The sequence below is a fragment of the Thamnophis elegans genome, chromosome 16 (genome assembly GCF_009769535.1).
Source record: "Thamnophis elegans isolate rThaEle1 chromosome 16, rThaEle1.pri, whole genome shotgun sequence".
NCBI lineage: Eukaryota > Metazoa > Chordata > Lepidosauria > Squamata > Colubridae > Thamnophis > Thamnophis elegans.
In genome coordinates this window covers 14,818,242-14,841,286 of record NC_045556.1, presented here as the reverse complement: position 1 = coordinate 14,841,286, position 23,045 = coordinate 14,818,242, and the positions used below count along the sequence as shown (strand labels likewise).

At 39.8% G+C, this 23,045-nt stretch overlaps 1 protein-coding gene across 1 annotated transcript in view; it reads right to left on the bottom strand.

Moving 5' to 3' along the window:
• Positions 1–148: 148 nt before the first annotated feature.
• Positions 149–23,045, bottom strand: part of NTRK3 (neurotrophic receptor tyrosine kinase 3) — a 477,242-nt gene continuing 454,345 nt past the window's right edge. Inside the window, exons 16-17 of the mRNA XM_032233717.1 lie at positions 5,575–5,733; positions 149–1,398 (exon numbers count right to left, since the gene is read on the bottom strand). Of these exons, the coding sequence (XP_032089608.1) occupies positions 1,213–1,398; positions 5,575–5,733 (345 nt within the window). The 3' untranslated portion in view covers positions 149–1,212. The remainder of the gene's footprint in view (positions 1,399–5,574; positions 5,734–23,045) is intronic.

Below are 23,045 nucleotides of genomic sequence, written 5' to 3'. Positions count from 1 at the left end.
TATATATATATATATATATATATATATATATATATATATATATACACACACACACATACATACATACATACATACATATATACATATATATATATATATGTATATATATGTATATATGTATATATATGTATATATATATAATGATGAACCACTTCCACTGAGATGATGGCTTTCAAGCCACTTCGTTGGAATTGACAGCTGGGTCAATAGTTGTCAATGGAATAGTTGCAATAGCTGTATCTGTGTTTTGCATATCTAGAATTATTCCAGTGAGAATTTTCTGGGATTTTTGTCTCCAAGATATCCACTTTGTAAACTTTCTTTGCGTATGGCTGTTGCAGACATTTGTTTGGGTCCTTGAGATCATTTCCAGGACTCTCGTTTGACAAGGAAAGGAAAAATGCAAACGATCAGGTAAACGATACTCGATCCATTCTTGTTTTTCTTTTTTTGCAGCCGGGTTGATGTTCCTCTGATGTTTCATTTGACCAGGAGGTGAAGTGAACTTTCTTGAATGGTATATATTCCAAAACTGAAACATTTACACATAGGACAGAACCAGAAACCTTGGAGTAGAATGAGATACGCTGGAGACAACAGAGGTTCCAGAATGGTTAAAGCCAGAAGGGCAAGACAGAGTTGGTGGCATTACGATGGTAGATGAGATCTCTTAATAGGAAGCTACTCCAGGGGAGAATCACCCTGGAATAACAGGACCATTGCCAGTTTGGTGCCTGATTAGGCATGCTTTCGTCAACTGTTCTTTTGTTGGTGTTATTCCATATTTCCAAATGAATTGAACTCTACCCAACAGCCAGAATCTAAAGGACACTGTAGGATTTGCAGTTCCATATTAAGTTAAATATTGTCCCCTCACCCCTTGTGTTATGTTTAATACTGTAGAAATCTTTCAATCTCTCCCACATTTCCCTTCTGCTTCTGGGATGTTATATTTTTAATAGCAGCAGCTACGGGAGCAAAAGCTCTTCCTCTCTCTCTCTCTCTTTCTCTTTCTGTATATAGCCCCAACTGCTTTACATATGATTGAGGCTTTCCACTTTTCCCTTTAACTTGTCTCTTTCGGTTTTGTTTGTTTCAGTGTTGTATGTATAGCAGGCACTTGAGTTTATATGAATATGTTGGCTTGAGGTCAAGGGAGAGGTAGGGTAGGGAGAAAAAAGACACAGCAACAGCTTCGAAGCTTGGTCGCTGCTAGCCAAGGATGTCTAAGTAGATTGGAGTGGCTTTGCCCAGCGCATGAAGGAGCTTGTAGATTTCCTTAATGTTCAGCCTCTGCTGAGGTTCCCTCTGCCAGCATCCCAGCATGATATCATACATTTCCTTGGGGCAAACCCGGGGCCTCTCCAGGACTCGGCCTTGGGTGATGCACTCAATGACCTGCAACAGGAAACATAGAGGATTAATTGTATGCATTGCTTGATTTATAAATTTATTGATCTGTTACTTTTTAAAACCAAACTCCTTCCCCCCTCTGCATGAGCTAAACAGAGGTGTCCGAACGTGGCAACTTTCAATGTCAACTGCCACCTTATACTTGCTTCTGTGCTTCACTACCATGCAGTGACAGTCTGCCATGAACTTTAGGGATGGTGGATAGGAAGGGTAATTTCATTTGGGGAAAGCGAAAGTAACCTCTGCATCTCCCCAAGATGATGCTTCAAGATCACCTGGCTGGGAGAAGTATAGAAATAGCAGTTAGACTTATATACCGCTTCATAGGGCTTTCAGCCCTCTCTAAGCGGTTTACAGAGTCAGCATATTGCCCCCACAGTCTAGGTCCTCATTTCACCCACCTTGGAAGGATGGAAGGCTGAGTCAACCTTGAGCCGGTGAGATTTGAAGCGCTGAACTGCAGATAGCAGTCAGCTGAAGTGGCCTGCAGTACTGCACTCTAACCACTGCGCCACTTCGGCTCTACATACCAACCAAGCTTGAAGTGACAATTTTGAAAACAACTTGCTGAATGTGAATGATCATGGGAGTGGGGGTCAGCGATGGGAGGCAGTTAAGGGAGTAAAAAGATGAACTTAGGGGGTTTGATGCTCTTGTCTTCTAATACTTGTAAATACAATTGTCTGCTAATGTGTCTTGTAATACACTTTGGTACACTTGTCTTCTAATAAAATTATATCTTTCAACAGCAAATGGTGCCAAGGATTATTTCTATGTAGGGGTTTAAATGTTGGCAGATCGAACACTTTAAGACTTGTGGACTCCAACTCTCAGAATTGAAGTTCACAAGCCTTAAAATTGTCAAGTTTGGAGACCCCGGATCTAAATAATACATTTCTAGCTGTCAAGTATGATCTGTACCATCAATTCCTTGAACAGTATTGGAAAATCCATAATTGCACAATGCCTTTTGGTTTTGGAGAAAAGGCTGAGCGCTTCTACATGAAGCCATGGTTTATTTAAATCATTTTGTTTGCAGAAGATAGCAATCATCAAGGCTTTCTGGGCTAATTTCTGGCTTATTTGCCCTTGTGTTCTTGTCTTTACCCATGCATGCCTTGGTTAGCATCCTAGGATAAAAATCAAATCAAGAATATTCCAAGGAACCTCAAAGAACCCATGTATCACATTAAGTCTCAATTACCACTGGTAAGAAAACAATAAGCATTATGGCTCTGTACAGTATGTGTTACCAGATTTATGTCTTACACTCCAGCTGTTCTTTCTCCCATAAACCTTAATTAAAGCTATCACAATATCACAACTCAAACCATGTTGTTAGCAGCACAGTCTTTTCTTGTTTTCATTTTTGGTTCCAATCTAAAACAAAGAATGGCAATTCCCAACATTTGAAGTTAATCACCATGTCAGGGTGTAAGACCCATAGAAAGTAATAGACCCATAGGAAGCAAAGCTCCAAGGCAGGTAGATTCCTCAAAGAATAGCTTTATTGGTTATAGCATATTGGCATGTATCTAGTGAAAACTGACTCCGAAGGTCCCCACTGTTTTCATTCAATTACAAGTAAAAGTGTGTCACTTTCTCAAAACAATTAGACACATGGTCCAATCACGGTGTGGTCTGGTTGCCTGGTGACCTCACTCCGCCGTCCTCTGACCAGGTGTGAGAATGTCTTTGGTTCCCAAGAGAAAGTATTTTGTTTTGGCTACACAATCCGAGCTATCTCAAATCCCCCCTCCTTATCCCTCAGCTCCAATGTGGCAACACAGAAGTTGTCAAAACGCCTTTGGTCAGTTCAGCTTCAGGGTTGACACGTAATGGACCGTAACGGACCCAGAAGTTGCCCATTTATACTCCAGGGTTCTATAAGTCGAAAGCTACCATTACTTTTCTGGAACCTTTAAACCAAGCCATGAACTTCAGTTTCCTAGCATTTTCAATCTATGCACATAAAAATGGCTCTGTGTCTGTGTATGTTCCAGTATAAATCTGGAATGCCTCGAGCAATTTCAACCAAACTTGGTACACAGATTACTTACTCTCTGGAAACAAATACTGTGGGGGTAAGACACCACTAACACCCCTCACAGTGTGTGTTCCGTTAAGATACAGCCTGTTGTGCCTTAAAATGGATTCTACCATACTGCCATAAAATAGCTTCTACTGTACAGTGCTGTGGAGTTGCCATGGTAACAGTTTCACAGTACTCCACAAGGGGGCTCCCTCTGGTAAGGGGGGAAACCCAACATTAGAAATTGTGGTGACGTTCACGGAAGGAGAGTTGGAATAGGTAAATACCCAGGCAGTGCTGGGTTATCAGCTAATATAAACATAAAATAGTCTTGACGTAATTATTAACTCAATCAAGAATAGCCTCTTTTGCAACATATGGATCTGGCTATTTGAGAGACCGCCTTCTGCCAATTACCTCCCTGCGTCCCATCAGATCGCACAGGGTAGGCCTCCTCCGAATTCCATCCGCCAGTCAGTGCCGACTGGCGACTACGCGGAGGAGAGCCTTCTCAGTTGCAGCTCCGACGCTATGGAACAATCTCCCCGTGGAGATCTGCACCCTCACCACCGTCCAGGCCTTCCACACAGCCCTCAAGATCTGGCTATCCCGTCAGGCCTGGGGATAGGACTTTACTCTCTCCTTGCCCGAATGCCGAGTGAATGTTGTGCTTTTATTGTTAATTATTTTTACTCACATTTTCTTTTATGTCTTGTCTTGCACTCCCCTCCCTCATTATTGTAAGCCGCCCTGAGTCCCCTCAGGGAAAAGGGCGGCTTATAAGTGTTCAATAAAACCAAAAAAAAAAAAAAAAAAAACTAAAACCAAAACCAAACATAAAAAATAGAGAAAGGAAAACAAGGAATCCTGCCCCTTCCCACATGCTCAGTGTCAACCCTACATGTTGAATCCTTTTTTTTTTACTCATTGAAACCCTTGGCCTCCCCCCCAAAAATTAGGCACAACCCAAGAGGCTGATCCGCTTCTATTCTTGTGGAATGTTGGAGAACAAAAACATAGCAAGGAACTAATTTGCTTCAGAGTCTAGAATTTCTATTTGCTTTAAAAGCATATTATTTTAAGTGCCTTATCTGGCTTGGACTGTGGGTTTAAAATCTTTTGTATCTTTCCTGTGCCATTCAGAAATTAGCACAAACAAACTCAACATGTCGACTTCTATCAAAAGACATACTTCCAGAATCTCTTTGAGATCTGTATACTTAAATTTGGGGCTGCATTCTGTTTCACTTCACATTCATAAGCATTCTACCATTCTCTACATTTGTGTGTGTTTATGTAGTATTTTAAATGGTGATGCTGTCTCAAAAAAAATCGAGGGAACCATCCATTAGATACAATACAATGTATTTAATGCATTGTATTAATGCAATGTATTGAATGCATTTAGTACATGAAATACAATGTATTTAATGCAAGAAGTCCAGTTTGTTCTAGGGCGTAAGGCACCCAGCTATAAAGCGAGAGTTATGAGTTCATGGCCCACCCTAGTCATTTAAAACCAGAGGGATGACCTTGGGCCTGTCACTCTGTCTTAGCCTGGGGAAAATAGTAGGAGGAATGAGTGTTGGATATGTTCACCATCTTGAATTATTTGTAAAAATAATAAAGAATACAATTAAAAAAATAAATAAAAATTGAGCCCAGGTATAGAGAACATTCTTCCAACAAAATGCCCATTTCTCTTCTTTTTTTTTCCAAAATAATTTAGTCAGTTGGGAGAATTGAAGCAACAGCAATAGCACTTAGACTTATATACCGCTTCACAGTGCTTTACAGCCCTCTTTAAGCAGTTGACAGAGTCAGCCGATTGCCCTCAACAATCTGGATCCTCATTTTGCCCACCTTGGAAAGATGGAAGGCTAAGTCAACCTTGACCCTGTCAGGATCGAATTGCTGGCAGTCGGCAGAATTAGCTTGCAATACTGCATTCTAACCACTGCACCACCACCATGGCACCACCACCATGGCAACCTCCCCTAAAATCCCAATGAACCATTTGCAACCAGATTGGACAATGCGGACTTCCTTTGATTGCTGACCAACTAACAGGAACAGCGTGGATTGGTCATGTTAATGTTTCTTTCAGTCAAAATCTTTAGGCATGATACCTCTGTATTTGACAACTGGAACCAAGGCTGTTTTCCATATGTGAAGATCTCCCAGAGAATTACTCCAAAGCTCCAGACATCGCTCTCTGTGGTGAACTTCCGGTACATAATGCTTTCAGGGGGCATCCAGCGGATTGGTAGCATTGTGTGTCCCCCAACCTGCATTGGCAAACATAAAGGAAAACTGTTTAGTTGATCCGGAAAAGAATCCATTTGCATACAATCCCAGCACTTTCCAGATAACCTGGCATGAGCCAGGAGCTTCCACCATGAAATGCTAATTTATCACAAACAGGGAACCAGCAATAGTAATAGCACTTAGACTTATATACCACTTCATAGTGCTTGACAACACAGTCTGGGTGATTTACAGCATCAGCAGATTGCACCCAATAATCTGGGTCCTCATTTTCACCAACCTTGGAAGGATGGAAGAGTGAGTCAACCTTGAGCCAGTCAGAATTGAACTGCTGAACTGCTGGCAGCAGAAATAGCCTGTAATACTGCATTCTAATCACTGCGCCATCTTGAGTCCCATCAGGAACAAACTCCAAGCAATGGACAGAGTTTGCCTGAAATACTGCACTCGAGCCACTGTGCCACCGGGATTATTTCAGTGCTAATTTCAGAGGTAGACATTTTGATCCAGAGATCTCCAGCACCCGTAGAAAACCAATATGCCCAGAAAAAGTTTTCTGAGCTTTCCGGGATCTCTAACTCAAACACCAAAAGCTATAAAACTTAAACTTATATACCTCTTCACAGTGTTTTACAGCCCTCTCTAACCAGTTTACAGAGTCAGCATCTTGCCCCCAACATTCTGTGTCCTCATTTTATCGACCTCGGAAGGATGGAAGGCTGAATCAGCCCTGAATCAAGGAGAATAGAACTCCTGGCAGTCAACAGAATTGGTCTGCAGTACCATATTCTAACCATTGTGCCACCAAATGAGAAAATCATGTTAGCTGAACGTAGAAAGATAGGTTGCACATTGTTTTTAAGTCATGTTGGTCTCATTTGATGCAGGTTCTACAGACAGAACTTACTCCAGAGAGCAATTTTTTTTTTCTATTAGCTAATCCATTTCTATCCAAGATATTTTGATTTTTACTCTTCCTTTTTTTCCCCTTTTTTCTGAAAGTAAAATGGGTAAAGCAGGGTCAACCCATTTGAAGCTCTCTTGCCAAAAGGATGAGCGACTTGCAGCTGCAGCCTTTAGAAAATGTGTTGGCTTTTATGTGCAGTGCAGTGATGACAGTATAACCAGCAAGATTAAAGATTTGATGTATGCCTCAGAAGCATCAATGCTTACACAGCTCTTGAAACATCTGCATCAATCCCTAACCCTGGGGGACGCTTGGAAAAGGGGAACATTTTTTTTCAACTAGTTTTTCTCTCTTTAGGTTGTTTCTCTGCACCAGGTGGATCCATTAGGCAAGAATATTGAAGGGTGAGGATAAGGAAAAGGGGGAAGATTACTGAATTTCAAGCAGTAATTCAAAGGAATATTGCAGAATCAAACAGAAATGTCTAAAGTAGTGTGGGCTTAGTGAAGGAGCTCATGTTTCTTGGCTAAGTGGAATTTTTTTTTAAGGGAGGAGGTCTGTTTTTCACTGTCTTGGCTGGCTTCTGCCTACACAACATTGCTGGTGAAGTTTGGAGTTTTACACTGGTTTTATAACAAACTGATGCATTGGTTAATTAAGAACTGTCTGTGTATACAAGAAGGAAACATTTGAACAGCTCTCGGGTAGACAGTTTTACATTAGGCACAAATTTTGAGCAGGGCTTCTAGCCAACAGCAGGTGGAAAGTGATGTATACAACATGCCTTTGAAAAGGCATTTTATACATAGCTGATTGAAGAGATGCAGTGGCTCAATGGCTAAGACACTGGGCTTGTCGATCAGAAATGTCAGCAGTTAAGTCGTTCGAATCCCTAGTGCCGTGGAACGGTGGGAGCTCCCATTACTTGGCCCAGCTTTTGCCAACCTAGCAGTTCGAAAACACGTAAAAATGCAAGTAGAAAATAGGAACCACCTTTGGTGGGAAGGTAACAGGGTTCTGGGCACCTTCAGCATTTAGTCATGCCAGCCACATGAACACAGAGACGTCTTCTGGCAGTGCTCTCTCTCTGACTTAGAAACAGAGATGAGCACCGAAACAACTAGCAAGCATGTATGGGGGAACCAGTGTTTAGAGTGCAGTACTGCAGGGTACTTCTACTGACTGACGGCTGCCTGCAATTTGGCAGTTCAAATCTCACCAGGCTCAAGGTTGACTCAGCCTTCCATCCTTCTGAGGAGGGTAAAATGAGGACCCATATTGTTGGGGGCAAGAGGCTGACTCTGTAAACTGCTTAGAGCAGGCTGTAAAAGCAGCATGAAGCGGTATATAAGTCTAAGTTCTATTGCTATAGCTATACTGCTTCTACAGTCCATTCTAAGTGATTTAGCGTATCATCCTGTTGCTCCCAACAATCTGAGTCCTCATTTTACTGACCTCAGAAGGATGGAAAGCTGAGTCAACCAATGGAGATTTCAACTGCCAAATTGTAGGCAGCCGTCAGTCAGTAGAAGTAGCCTGCAGTACTGCTGAGTCAACCTTGAGGGAAGGAATCAAACTCCTAAATAATAATAATAATAATAATAATAATAATAATAATAATAATAATAATAATAATAAATAATTAATAAAATCAAGAATGGAGAGTTGGCAGAACAAAGCACTGCATGGCCAATTTCTGGAAAAAATAAAAGATAAAGTGGACAGTGAAAAAACTTGGTTATGGTTAACAGCGGGTACATTAAAGAAAGAAACAGAGTCACTAATCCTGGCTGCGCAAGAACAAGCTATCCGCACAAATGCCATTAAGGCCAAAATCGAAAAATCCTCTGATGATGCCAAATGCAGACTTTGCAAAGAAGCTGATGAAACTATTGATCACATACTCAGCTGCTGTAAAAAAATTGCGCAGACTGATTATAAATTGCACAATTCAGTAGCACAAATGATCCATTGGAATTTGTGCAAAAATTATAATATTAAAACAGCAACAAACTGGTGGGAACATCAGCCTGAAAAAGTCACCGAAAATCAGATGGTCAAGATCTTGTGGGATTTCCGTATACAAACGGACAAAATACTGGCGCATAATACACCAGACATCACACTGGTTGAGAAAAATAAGGTCACAATCATAGACATCGCAATACCAGGTGATAGCAGGGTCGCCGAGAAGGAACATGAAAAAAATCGCAAGATACCAGGACTTAAAAATCGAAATTCAACGACTATGGCACAAACCAGCAGTGATAATTCCAGTGGTAATTGGCACACTGGGTGCTATACCAAAAGCACTGGAATTACATTTAAAACAGTTAAAAATTGACAAAATCACCATCAGTCAAATGCAAAAAGCCGCACTGCTTGGATCTGCACGTATATTACGAAAATACGTTACGACGTCCTAGGCCCCTGGGTGGGGCCCGACTAGTAACCAATGCCAAATCTGGTGAAACAACTGGCCACTGTGATACAATTGTAGAATAATAATAATAATAATAATAATTTTAATAATAATAATAATAATAATAATAATAATAATAATAATAATAATAATATTGTTAGTGAACAACGACTAGCAGATCAAAGGCGATTTATTATATGGAATAAAGTGTTTAGTGAAGTTGAACATGAGGAAATTCAGGCAAATTGCAAAACCCAAAAAACAATATCACAAGCGGAAATAACTGATATTCAAGACACAACTAAAGACATTATAGTAGAACTCCCAGAAGAAGCTCTTGGGGAGGAAATAACACCACCACCACTAGAACCAGTTATCACTGAACCAACTGATGAACTAACTCAAAAACAAAAAGAATTGAAGGATAAGATCATGGAGCATTTTCTGCTTAATGAGGAAAGGCAACGTTTACCATCACTAAAAATTGTGCCTAAGAAAATTTTGGCCCCTATCATGAAAATGGTTAATGCAGTGTTTTCAACAATTGAACCGGGATCCATCTTGGAAACAAACCAGTTAATGTACAGCGCAGCTGTAATAGTCACTAATGAACTAGGCATTAAAATTAAAGTACCTAGTCATACAACAGAAAAAGCATCAAAGCCAAAGTGGAAAATCCGTTTAGAACAAAAAATAAAAAAATTAAGGGCAGATGCTAGTAACTTAAAGAACATGCATGAGCAACGGCTTAAAAACAACAAAATCATAGATCGGCTAATCAGGAGATATAGATTGGATACAAGAAACATCAATGAAGCTGTAGAGATTGTAAAACAGCAGATAACAGCAACAGCTAGAAAAATTGAAAGATATGAGGCACGAATCATCCAATATAAACAAAATCAGCAATTTCGATCAGACCAACGGCGTTTTTATCAAAGTCTTAATGTAAATGGTGACACCAAAAGTGAAAAACCAGAAAAACAGGCCACAGTTGAATTCTGGAAAGAATTGTGGGAAAATGCAAAGGACTACAACAAGGAAGCAAAGTGGATACATGACTTTGAGAAAAGCATTGGCAACAAACAAATGCAAGTATTAGAAATAACAACTGAGATGGTCAAAAATCGAGTTAAAAAGGTAAAGAATTGGACATCACCTGGAAAGGACCAATTACATGGTTTCTGGCTCAAATATCTGACCAGTTTACATGCAATATTGGCCAGGCAACTGAATGAAATTTTACAAAAGGGCCAAATTGATGAATGGTTGACAACTGGAAAAACATACTTGATTCAGAAAGATCCAACTAAAGGAACAACACCAGAAAACTATAGACCAATAACATGCTTGCCAACAACCTTCAAATTACTCACAGGCATTATTGCAGATAACATGATGGGTTATTTGGAAACAAACAACATCTTGCCAGTAGAGCAAAAAGGCAACAAAAGAAGGAGCAGGGGCACAAAAGATCAGCTTCTAATTGATAAAATGATATTAGAAAATTGTAAGAACAGAAAAACGAACTTGAATATGGTCTGGATTGATTACAAAAAGGCATTTGACTCACTGCCACATAGTTGGATCATAAAATGCTTAGAAACAACTGGCATTAGCAAAAATATTACATCCTTTACTGAAAAGGCAATGAAACAATGGAGAACTGAGTTGGCAGTAGGGAATGAGAGCTACGGAATGGTTAATATCAAGCGAGGAATTTTCCAGGGTGATTCACTTTCACCTCTTCTCTTCATCATCGCAATGATCCCACTATCAGTAATCTTAAAAAAAATGAAATTAGGCTACCAAACAGCCAAAAAAGCTGAAAAAATTTCGCATTTACTATATATGGATGATTTGAAACTCTATGGAAAGTCAGAAATAGAAATCCAATCATTGACAAATACAGTCCGAGTATTCAGCACCGATATTTCAATGCAGTTTGGCATGGAAAAATGCGCCACTGTATCCATAAAAGGGGCAAAATCACTGCATCTGAGGGAATTGAAATGCCCAATGGCCAACTAATTAAATGCAAAGAAAATGAAGCCTACAAATACTTAGGCATTCTGCAGTTGGATAACATCAAGCATGGAGAAGTAAAAACTATTGTCAGACGAGAGTACACCAACAGAGTTAGGAAAATTTTGAAATCTAAATTGAATGGTGGAAATACAATCAAGGCCATAAATACCTGGGCAATACCAGTTATAAGATACACAACTGGCATAGTTAACTGGACACAAACTGATTTGGACCTTTTGGACCGAAAAAACCAGGAAACTAATGACAATGCACTACAGTTTACATCCACGTGGTGATACTGATAGACTATATCTGCCCCGAAAATCAGGTGGCAGAGGATTATTACAAGTGAAGCAAACAGTTGAAGAAGAAAAACATGCACTGGCTGATTATTTAAAAGAAAGTCAAGAACATCTATTAATCGAAGTAAAGAACAAAAATCTACTGAAGGCCCAACAGACAAAACAAGAATACAGAAAAGATGTGATAAAATCAAGAATGGAGAGTTGGCAGAACAAAGCACTGCATGGTCAATTTCTGGAAAAAATAAAAGATAAAGTGGACAGGGAACAACTTGGTTATGGTTAAAAACAGGTACATTAAAGAAAGAAACAGAGTCACTAATCCTGGCTGCGCAAGAACAAGCTATCCGCACAAATGCCATTAAGGCCAAAATCGAAAAATCCTCTGATGATGCCAAATGCAGACTTTGCAAAGAAGCTGACGAAACTGTTGATCACATTCTCAGCTGCTGTAAAAAAATCGCGCAGACTGATTATAAATTGCGGCACAATTCAGTAGCACAAATGATCCATTGGAATTTGTGCAAAAATTATAATATTAAAACAGCAACAAACTGGTGGGAACATCAGCCTGAAAAAGTCACCGAAAATCAGATGGTCAAGATCTTGTGGGATTTCCGTATACAAACGGACAAAATACTGGCGCATAATACACCAGACATCACACTGGTTGAGAAAAATAAGGTCACAATCATAGACATCGCAATACCAGGTGATAGCAGGGTCGCCGAGAAGGAACATGAAAAAAATCGCAAGATACCAGGACTTAAAAATCGAAATTCAATGACTATGGCACAAACCAGCAGTGGTAATTCCAGTGGTAATTGGCACACTGGGTGCTATTCCAAAAGCACTGGAATTACATTTAAAACAGTTAAAAATTGACAAAATCACCATCAGTCAAATGCAAAAAGCCGCACTGCTTGGATCTGCACGCATATTACGAAAATATGTTACGACGTCCTAGGCCCCTGGGTGGGGCCCGACTAGTAACCAATGCCAAATCTGGCGAAACAACTGGCCGCTGTGATACAATTGTACAATAATAATAATAATAACAACAACAGTGGAGAACTGAGTTGGCAGTAGGGAATGAGAACTACGGAACGGTTAATATCAAGCGAGGAATTTTCCAGGTTGATTCACTTTTACCTCTTCTCTTCATCATTGCGATGATCCCACTATCAGTAATCTTAAAAAAAATGAAACAGCCAAAGAAGCTGAAAAAAATTCTCATTTATTATATATGGATGGTTTGAAACTCTATGGAAAGTCAAAAATAGAAATCCAATCACTGACAAACACAGTACGAGTATTCAGCACCGATATTTCAATGCAGTTTGGCATGAAAAATGTGCCTCTGTATCCATAAAAAGGGGCAAAATCACTACATGTGAAGGAATTGAAATGCCCAATGGCCAACTAATTAAATGCAATGAAAATGAAGCCTACAAATATTTAGGCATTCTGCAGTTGGATAACATCAAGCATGGAGAAGTAAAAACTATTGTCAAGGGAGAGTACACCAACAGAGGAAAATTTTGAAATCTAAATTGAATGGTGGAAATACAATCAAGGCCATTAATACCTGGGCAATACCAGTTATAAGATACACAGCTGGTATAGTTAACTGGACATTTTGGACCGAAAAAACCAGGAAACTAATGACAATGCACTATAGTTTACATCCATGTGGTGATACTGATAGACTCTACCTGCCCCGAAAATCAGGTGGCAGAGGATTATTACAAGTGAAGCAAATAGTTGAAGAAGAAAAACATGCACTGGCTGATTATTTAAAAGAAAGTCAAGAACATCTATTAATCGAAGTAAAGAACAAAAATCTTTTGAAGGTCCAACAGATGAAACAAGAATAGAGAAAAGATGTGATAAAATCAAGAATGGAGAGTTGGCAGAACAAAGCACTGTATGGCCAATTTCTGGAAAAAATAAAAGATAAAGTGGACAGTGAAAAAACTTGGTTATGGTTAACAGCGGGTACATTAAAGAAAGAAACAGAGTCACTAATCCTGGCTGCGCAAGAACAAGCTATCCGCACAAATGCCATTAAGGCCAAAATCAAAAAATCCTCTGATGATGCCAAATGCAGACTTTGCAAAGAAGCTGATGAAACTGTTGATCACATACTCAGCTGCTGTAAAAAAATCGTGCAGTCTGATTATAAATTGCGGCACAATTCAGTAGCACAACTGATCCATTGGAATTTGTGCAAAAATTATAATATTAAAACAGCAGCAAACTGAGGGGAACATAAGCCTGAAAAAGTCACTGAAAATCAGATGGTCAAGATCTTGTGGGATTTTCGCATACAAGCGGACAAAATACTGGCGCATAATACACCAAACATCACACTGGTTGAGAAAAATAAGGTTACAATCATAGAAATCGCAATACCAGGTGATAGCAGGGTCGACGAGAAGGAATATGAAAAAATCGCAAAATACCAAGACTTAAAAATTGAAATTCAACTATTATGGCACAAACCAGCAGTGGTAATTCCAGTGGTAATCGGCACACTGGAATTACATTTAAAACAGTTAAAAATTGACAAAATCACCATCAGTCAAATGCAAAAAGCTGCACTGCTTGGACCTGCACGCATATTACAAAAATATGTTACGACGTCCTAGGCCCCTGGGTGGGGCCCGACTAGTAATCAATGCCAAATCCGGCGAAACAACTGGCCGCTGTGATACAATTCTGTTGTTGCGATAATAATAATAATAGAGCTGTGGGGGTACAGTGGTTAGAATGTAGTACTGCAGGCTAACTCTGCTCATATTGACTGGAACAATTACCAGTATTATAATATAACATAATTATTATTGATTATAATTATTATTATCAAGTATATTATTGATAATAAGTATTATCAATTATATTGATAATAATCAACCCTTGGGATTGAATGGAAGTTTGGCAAGCCAGGGTGGCTGCAGACGATTGGAGAGAGTTGAACAGTGAAATACTCTCATGCACCAAAATCACCCATGATAATTTCAATCACATTTTTTGTCTTCAGACTGAATGAGAACTGGCAGAAAAGGAATATGATTTCTTTCTACATTGCTAGGATGCTCTGATTCTTCAACTACTGCACAGTTTCACAAATGATTTCTGATTCCAACCCCCTCTTTTGTTGTTCTAACTTAGGCTTCCCAAGAGCATCAAACAAACTCCTTGTCCTGACAAAAACTCCTTTTATTAATTGACTGTGAATTTTTGCTCATTCACATCCAGCAAAGTCTTCCGAGGGAGGATTTACAGTCACAGACCTTATCTGGCTTGGAGAGCTGACAGGCCGATATCTGCAAAACTTGGCAAGGAGTCTCAGAGAGTCACAAACCAATTAAGCAAATTCATTGTCTCCTGCAAACTCTACTCCCCTTTTGCTCCTCTTTTATTTCCTCTGGGAGGGGCCATTCATCATCTGGCCTTTCTCCCAAGTTGACTCCTTTAGCTATTCCCTTCATCTGGCAACTCTGTGCATGGGCACACTGGGAATAGGCTCCAGCTGTTCGTCTTCCTCTGAAGGTGGCTGATAATTGTCAGTTGGCCCTGGCTCCATTTCTGCCTCCAACACAGAGCCATGATGGGAGCCTTCCCCAGACTCCAGGAGTGGCACATATTCCTCCCCAATCTCCTCACTGTCCGAATCTGCTGCCAGCTCTGCTGGCCACTGCCAGGCCACGACATATGTAGAGATATAATTCAGCTGATCAAATAATCAGAATGGAATATGTGTGGTGTGTCTCCTCTGTCACAACGCTTGTTGGATGGACCACTGTCTTCCTCCATATATTTGATCGAGAGGTGGGTTGCTACCGGTTTGCACCGGTTCGGGTGAACCACTAATGGAAATTGCGACTGGGTCACTGAACCGGTAGGGCCATGCCACCAAACCGATTCCTTGCTCACCGTTGCAATTTTTTCCCCATTTTTAATCTTCTGTACATGCACAGACCTAATCGCATGTGCACCGAATCATCAGTAACTCCAGCAGCAACCTACCCCTCATCTGACCCCCATCTTGGTTATGTTTAAAAAAGCCTTAAAATCCTGGCTACTTTCCTAGATCTTAGATTACAGTAGACCTGTCTGATTTTTTCAAAATTTTGGCCTGTCATCTAACATTTGCCTCCCCCCCTCTCTCTGTCTCTGTCTCTGTCTCTCTCTGTCTCTCTCTGTCTGTCTCTCTGTCTGTCTCTCTGTCTCTGTCTGTCTCTCTGTCTCTCTGTCTCTCTGTCTCTCTGTCTCTGTCTCTCTCTCTCTCTCTCTGTCTCTCTCTCTCTCTCTCTATCTATCTATCTATCTATCTATCTAATATTATATATTATATATATAATATTCCATTCTGATCATTTGATCAGCTGAGTTATATCTCTACATATATAATGAACACTTTTTATTGCGTCATGGTAGAGTTTGATACCTTTATAAATTTCTAAATAAGTAAATAATTAAACCTGTCAAATCAAAGTAGGAAGATGTTTGCTCAATAATTCTAGCCCATCACAATCAACTTTTTATTCAGAGACCTCTTGCTGACCCCTGTTCCTCTAGTTGGTCTTCAGTTTATAAATCAACTTGATTCAACATCTTAGAAAAGATGGAAAAAGTGGCACCTTCGCAGACCATCCAGAGATGGCAGGTTTTGGTTGTGTTACAGTAAATGTATTACTTCAACTCATTTAAGGTTAATGAAGATTAACATGGTTCAATGAACATAAACATAAATGGAGGTCAAAGATTAGGAAACTCATCAGAATTCGAGATGGAGGCTGTATCACAGAGAGTTGAAAAAGTTAGACAAAAAGTAGAAAAAGGTAGACCTGACACATTCATAAACACTCCTTACTCACATAGTGATTAAATAAATGAAAAAAGCACCACATCCTGCCAATGTTTTACTGTTTCTTTCTTCTTTTGATAAAAAGTCCTTACAAAACAACCGGTATGAGAAAATGAAATAAAACTACCTAATAAGATCATTAGGTAGACCTTATTAGAGCTTAAAGGTAAGGCATGTAAGACGTAAGATGTATTAGAGCTTAAATGTAAGATCTGAACCTCCATAACTGTCTGGTTCGGTTCTGCAACCCAACAAGACAGACACAGACTTCAGAGGATAGTTAGAACTGCAGAAAAAACAATTACTATCAACCTGCTTTCCATTGAGGACCTGTACACTGGATGAGTCAAAAAGAGGGCCGTGAAAATATTTACAGACCCCTCACCTCCTGGACATAAATTGTTTCAACTTCTACCATCAAAATGACACTATAGGGCACTACACACCAAAACAACTAGACACAAGAAGAGTTTTTTTTTTCCTGAACGCCATCACTCTTCTAAACAAATAATTCCCTCACCACTGTCAAACCATTCACTAAGGCTGCATTACTATTACTATTAGTCTTCTCATCGTTCCTATCACCCATCTCCTCCGACTTATGACTGCATGATTGTAACTTTGTTGCTTGTATCCTTATGCTTTATAGTGATTGTTTCCTAGTATGATCTGATTGCTTATTTTTACCCTATGACTCTCATTAAGTGTTGCACCTTATGATTCATGTACCTTTTCTTTATATATACACTGAGAGCAGACACATTCCTTGTGTGTCCAATCACACTTGGCCAATACAGAATTCTATTCAGTTCCATTCTGTTCTGCTCTATTCTATTCTATTCTATTGTATGAAATTCACAGAATGAATATTTCACTATCTTATTCAAAAAGTATGCTCTATGCTGAGATACTACAATTTAGAAGTGGGAAGGATTCGTTTTCCTTCAGTGTAATACAGCATAAACGTAGATGAAAAGATAGCATGAACAGGGAGACTGAAATGATATTTACTAAAAGAAATGTCCTATTTATATCAGTGTTGTTTTTAAAAATCCAATTGACCTTAAGGAAGCTTACTCCCCCCAAAATTTTTTTATTCCTGATTGCAATTTTCAATGCTATTCATGCCTACGAAATTGCTATATAATTCAGTAGGATTCATTTCCAGATATGGAAGAAATGTGACATACTATAGGGTAGTGATGTGGTGCCCAAACCGGAACACATGTCCATGTGTGCACGCTGGAGAATAGGAAACTCAAAGACCAGCTGGCCAGCACATGCATGCCTGTTTTTGGCCCTTTTTTGCTGTTTTGCAGGCCATTTTCCAGCCGTTTTGGCCCGGAAAAAGGTCCAGAAAACTGCCTGTTTTTATTATCATTTTTTGGGATTTTTCAGGCTGTTTTCTGGTGCTCCAGTGCCCGCTAAGACCACATGTGCACACTGGAAAACAGAAGAGCAGCTGGCAACCGCCTGCTGCCAATTACATCCCACAGACCCATTAGATCTCACAGGGTTGGCCTCCTCCGGGTGCTATCTACCAGCCAATGCCATCTGGCTATTACCCGGGGGAGGGCCTTCTCTGTGGCAGCTCCGGGCCTCTGGAATGAACTCCCCGCAGGGATTCAGACCCTCACCTCTCTCCAGGCCTTCCGAAAAGCCGTCAAAACCTGGCTTTGCCGGCAGGCCTGGGGGTGATGAGTTCCCTCCCCTCTCGACATGTATGGTTGTGTGACTGTTGCTTATTTTTACTATTTGTATTCGTTTTTATGTTCCCCTTTTTTCCCCTTTGAATTGTTCGCCGCCCTGAGTCCTCCCGCAGAAGGGCGGCATACAAATAATAAAATTCTATTCTATTCTATTCTATATGCTCACAGAGAGAGCTTTGCACACCACCTCTGGCACACCTAGCATAGGTTCTCCATCATGGCTCTAGGGGAGAACCATAACAGCTTCAGATAATAAGAAGGCAGCCTAACTTTAATATCCTTATTCATATATCAGTCCCACACAGATCAGTGAGACCTACTCCTAGATTTATGTAGGATTACTGCGGTCTATTGCTTTACAGACCATTAAAAGGAAAAAAGATTCACACAGAGAACATTTAAATTAAATAATGTAGAATTACAGGAGAAGAACTAATCTGACAGATAAAACAGAAACCTGTAATCTTTTCATGATATTAATATAACACTAGAAGACAAAAAAGCTGAGTAGTAAATGTCAGGCATAAGATAGCGTGCCAGAACCAGTAAAGAAAGAAATATTAGAAGAAAGCATATTTGAAAAGCAGTGTAAAGCACATCCATCTGGAACAATGTAAAACATAAAATCTAATTTCTAAACGGGAAAGAAACTGGACAACTTAGTCTTTTGGAAAGGCTGAAGAAAGAAAATATGCCAGAAGCAAGCTCCCAACCCCAGAAGAGAAAAGAAATGAACATATAATTGGAAATAAGTGAGACCTTCACTATCGGTTTGCCTTTTTCTCTGATGGGGTTTATTTTTGAATGCTGTTATATATTTTTTTCTTATTATGTATGTTTGTTTGGTTTCACCCCATCTGTGCTGTTCACATTACAATGGACAAGGACGGACATCCATTTTTGCAGCTACTAACATTGTTGGCCGAGCATGTACAAAAACAGCCAGGGAAATGATTGAAGCATGGGAAATGGGCCCCTTGTCAGTTAACAGGACAGCTAATTTACCACTAGCTTATTAGATAATTAGGAGCCAAGGACTTTGCAGCACAAGGAAACAACTTGCTATTAAGAAACAACTCAATTGGCAGCCATCAACACCCCAATCAACAAATAAAAAGCCACACACAACTAGGCACCACATAAATACTAAGCATAGAATAGCCCAAAGCACACATTCCATTAGAGGGAAGTTCCCTGAAGATTGTCTCCAGTATGAGTCTAAAACTCAGAAGACTAAACCTCTGGTCCCAGTGACTGACCCAGATTAAGTCCTATGTTTGTACCAGAGTCACAGCTGTGAAGCAAATAACGATATAAATTAATTAAACAAATGCCAGAGAAACAACAACAACAACAACAACAACAACAACAAAATAGTATAAAATGGTCAAAGTTTTAGGAAGGATTTAATTCTGATTTAATTCACTGAGCTTTGGTGGCACAGTGGTTAGAGTGCAGTACTGCAGGCTACTTCTGCTGACTACTGGATGACTGCAATTTGGCAGTACAAATCTCTCCAGGCTCAAGGTTGACTCAGCCTTCCATCCTTCTAAGGTGGGTAAAATGAGGACCCAGATTGTTGGGGGCAATAAGCTGACTCTGTTTACAGAGGGCTTCAAAGCACTATAAAGTGGTATATTAGTCTAAATGCTATTGTTATAATTCCTTCTACGCAAAAAGTAGTTATTCATTCATTTTTTCATGCATTCATCTGCTCATTCATTTGTTCATTCATTCATTTTCTCAATCATGCATTTCGTAACAGGTATTAAAAAAGAAATTGCATATCAATTTGTTGCCCAGCATAAAATATTGTAGGCAAAGTTCAACCATTCTCATGACGAAGCAGAAAGTGGGTCTGATTGTTAAAAAGAAAAGAAGGTTATTATTATTATTATTAAAATTTATATGCCGCCCAATCCCGAAGGCTAGGTTGTGAGCCTTTTGTAATTGTAGGTCCTTGTGTTTCACAGATGAGGAAAATGAGACTTGTGGAATGATTGTGAGTGAAACACACCTTAGACACATTAAAAAAAAATTCACAGTCCACACTGTTTTCAGAGATATTTCTTTCTGAAAACTGGAAACAATGCCATGAGCCTATGCAGCTCATCCACTGTCAATCAGTCAAGAGGAACAAAGATCATCCTCAAGATGTTGGACAAAAATATATTATCTCAAACAATGTGGATGGGGGAGAACGCGACAAATAATATTAGTCAAAATCCATCTCATAAGTTCATGCCAATGGTTAAATTTAAATTAGAATTTCCTTATCTTTGCTCTGCTCTGCTATAGAACCTCAGGTTTGAAAAATGGAGAGGCCAGTCCACCAAAAATCAAAAAGGCTTGCATATTAAGCCCGGTTTATTCACCTGCCCAGCGCTCATTCACAGTCCATTAGGATCCTTGCAGAAATGGCCTAACCCACTGAGCACCAATCTCCAGTGACTAGAGAAAATGTGTATGCCAAAGGCTCTGGAAGAAAACTGCAGAGTTAAGCAAGTCTTGGGAAAGAACTGCCTTTATTTTCCCCTCTTTTATAGAGCCAATTTACATTTCATGTCCTTGGCTCTGGAGAGAATCATTATGTATTTCTGATACATGGAAGCTGAGCATTTGCACTAGTCAATCAATCAATCTGGAGGCCTTTTTTAGAGGGAGAGAAAAGAAAGAAGAAAGAAAAATAAATAATAAAGAAGAAAGAAAGAAAGAGAAAGAAAGAAAAAGAAAGAAATAAGACAGACAGAAAGAAAAAGAAAGAAAGAAGAAAAGAAAAAGAAGGAAAGAAAGAAGAAAGAAAAAGAAGGAAAGAAAGAAGAAAGAAAAAGAAAGAGAAAAAGAATGAAAGAAAAAGAGACAGAAAGAAGAAAGAACAAGGAAGGAAGAAAAGAAGAAAAAAGTCAGAAAGAAGAGAGAAAAAGAGAGAAGGGAGGGAGGGAGGGAAGGAAGGAAGGAAGGAAGGAAGGAAGGAAGGAAGGAAGGAAAGGTAGGTGGAGGGAGGAATTTCAGGTTCTTGCAGTAGCAGTGGCTGATATAAGCTAGGAATAAAAAATGGGAATGCAAAGTTGAATATTAGTTCTGGTCTATCATGGTTCCACTTTATAGTAAAGATAAATTTGCTGGTTTAAAAGATAAGCTTCACAGATTGTGGTCCATTCTTCTTAATCAATTGCTTTGCCACTTAGAAGCATGTCAAGTCATCATGCAGTGAAGTGAGCCTTCCCTCATTCCGAAGTCAGTAAAATGAGGGCCTAATGTCAGGGTTCCCAGTAACACCCCCAATGAAAGAAGACTCTGAGGCTTGAAGTTCCTCAAAGTTCCATTTTATTAGTGGTGTCATATTGGCACATCTTGGAAAACCTGAATCTGAAAGCTTCCAGGTTTTCCCCACCCAAATAAAAGTCCAAGTCTCTGCCCAGCACCCCCATGTCCATCACATGGCCCAATCAGTCACCATCTCAACTGGAGATGCCTTCTAGTCATACCCTTCCTGGTGCAGGGCAAGACGTCCTTGACTCTCTGAGAAAGGAATGTTATTTTGACTATATATCTCCCATACTCCATATAATCTCCCCCGTCATTTTCCCACAGCAGTAAATGTGGCAGGCCAGAAGGCCCAATGCAAACGATGTCTTCCAGGCCTGACACTCATATTGTTGGGGGCAAGAGGCTGTCTTTGTAAACCACTTAGAGTGGGCTGTAATGCACTATAAAGCGGTATATAACTGGTGACATTCATTTTTTTACTATCGGGTTCTGTGGCCGTGGCTTGGTGATGGGTTCCTGTGACTGAGTGGGTGTAGCCATTCATGGCCACACCCACTCAGTCACATGCCCCCACTACCACCAAGCCACACCCACAGAACCCGGTAGGAAAAAAATGTGTGTATGCGTCCATCCACAGCAGACCTGCTGTTCCTTTATGGTCCCCCCCCTGCCCCCCTCCCTCCCTAGGTCTACCTTAAAGGGACAGGCTGCAGCAACTCTGCTATGAACAGAGGAAGAAATGTTCGGATTGTGTGGGCATGTCGAGCAGTCGGAAGGGGTGAGTGGTGACATGGCGACCAAGCGGGCATGGGGATTTTTGCTACTGATTTGGAGAACTGATGCCAATCGTCCCTGCCAATTCGACCAAACCTGGCCAAACCAGGATCATTTTACCCCTGGTATATAAGTACAAGAAGCACCATGGGTGGGAGATCAAGTCATAGTTCTTTGGAAAACGATGCTAGCCTGTATTAAAATCAACAGTCGGTGCAAATCATCTTTTAAAATTCTTGGCCAAATTTGTGAACTAAAAATAAATTCCCCCAATTCATTATTGGGAACATTATCCATCCACATCTTATTACACACCTATTGCAAAAACTCAACAGGAGGAGTTCTCTTGATGTCTTATTTGGCTTGAGTAAAATGAATAGAAGCAAGCTGTCGTAGAGAGGAGCAGAGAATGAAAAACATGATCTGGTCACAGGATCACTAAATAACTAGAATTCCTCTCTGGGTGTATTTAAAACTTATGATAACATGTCACAAGCTCATAGATTTCAGGAAGGAGGTAAAAATTAATAGTACAGGTTGAAATTGTGTGTTGCTCTGTGTTTAAGGAAAATGCAATACAACTGGGAAACAGCATTGATCCAGATAGATAATAGATAGATATATTAAGTGGCTGAATGGCCATAAACCAAGCAGATAACAAAATCAGCAGAAACTATGCAATAATTAAGAGGAAGAATGCCATGCATGCAAGCGGAAAGTATAGATATTGTGAATTATTCTAACATAAAACTAAGGCCTGCATTTCCTAAAAGACAAATAAAACAAACAACAAAAACCAAACTTTTTTTGCTTCAATTGTATTGTTCTTGTATTACAGTCCACAAGGCTGAAACTGAGCTAAATTACAAGATAACACACACATCATTATTTTCTTTTCTGTCTCTTTCCCCTTTTATTCTACAGTTCTGAGTAATCTTAATGAGTCATTAAGAAGCTGCCAATTACCTATGCAAATGAAGAGATGTACACTGGCAGGGGTTATTGCTAGAGGTAAAGCTCAAAAGAGGCCAAAATAAATCACTTCAG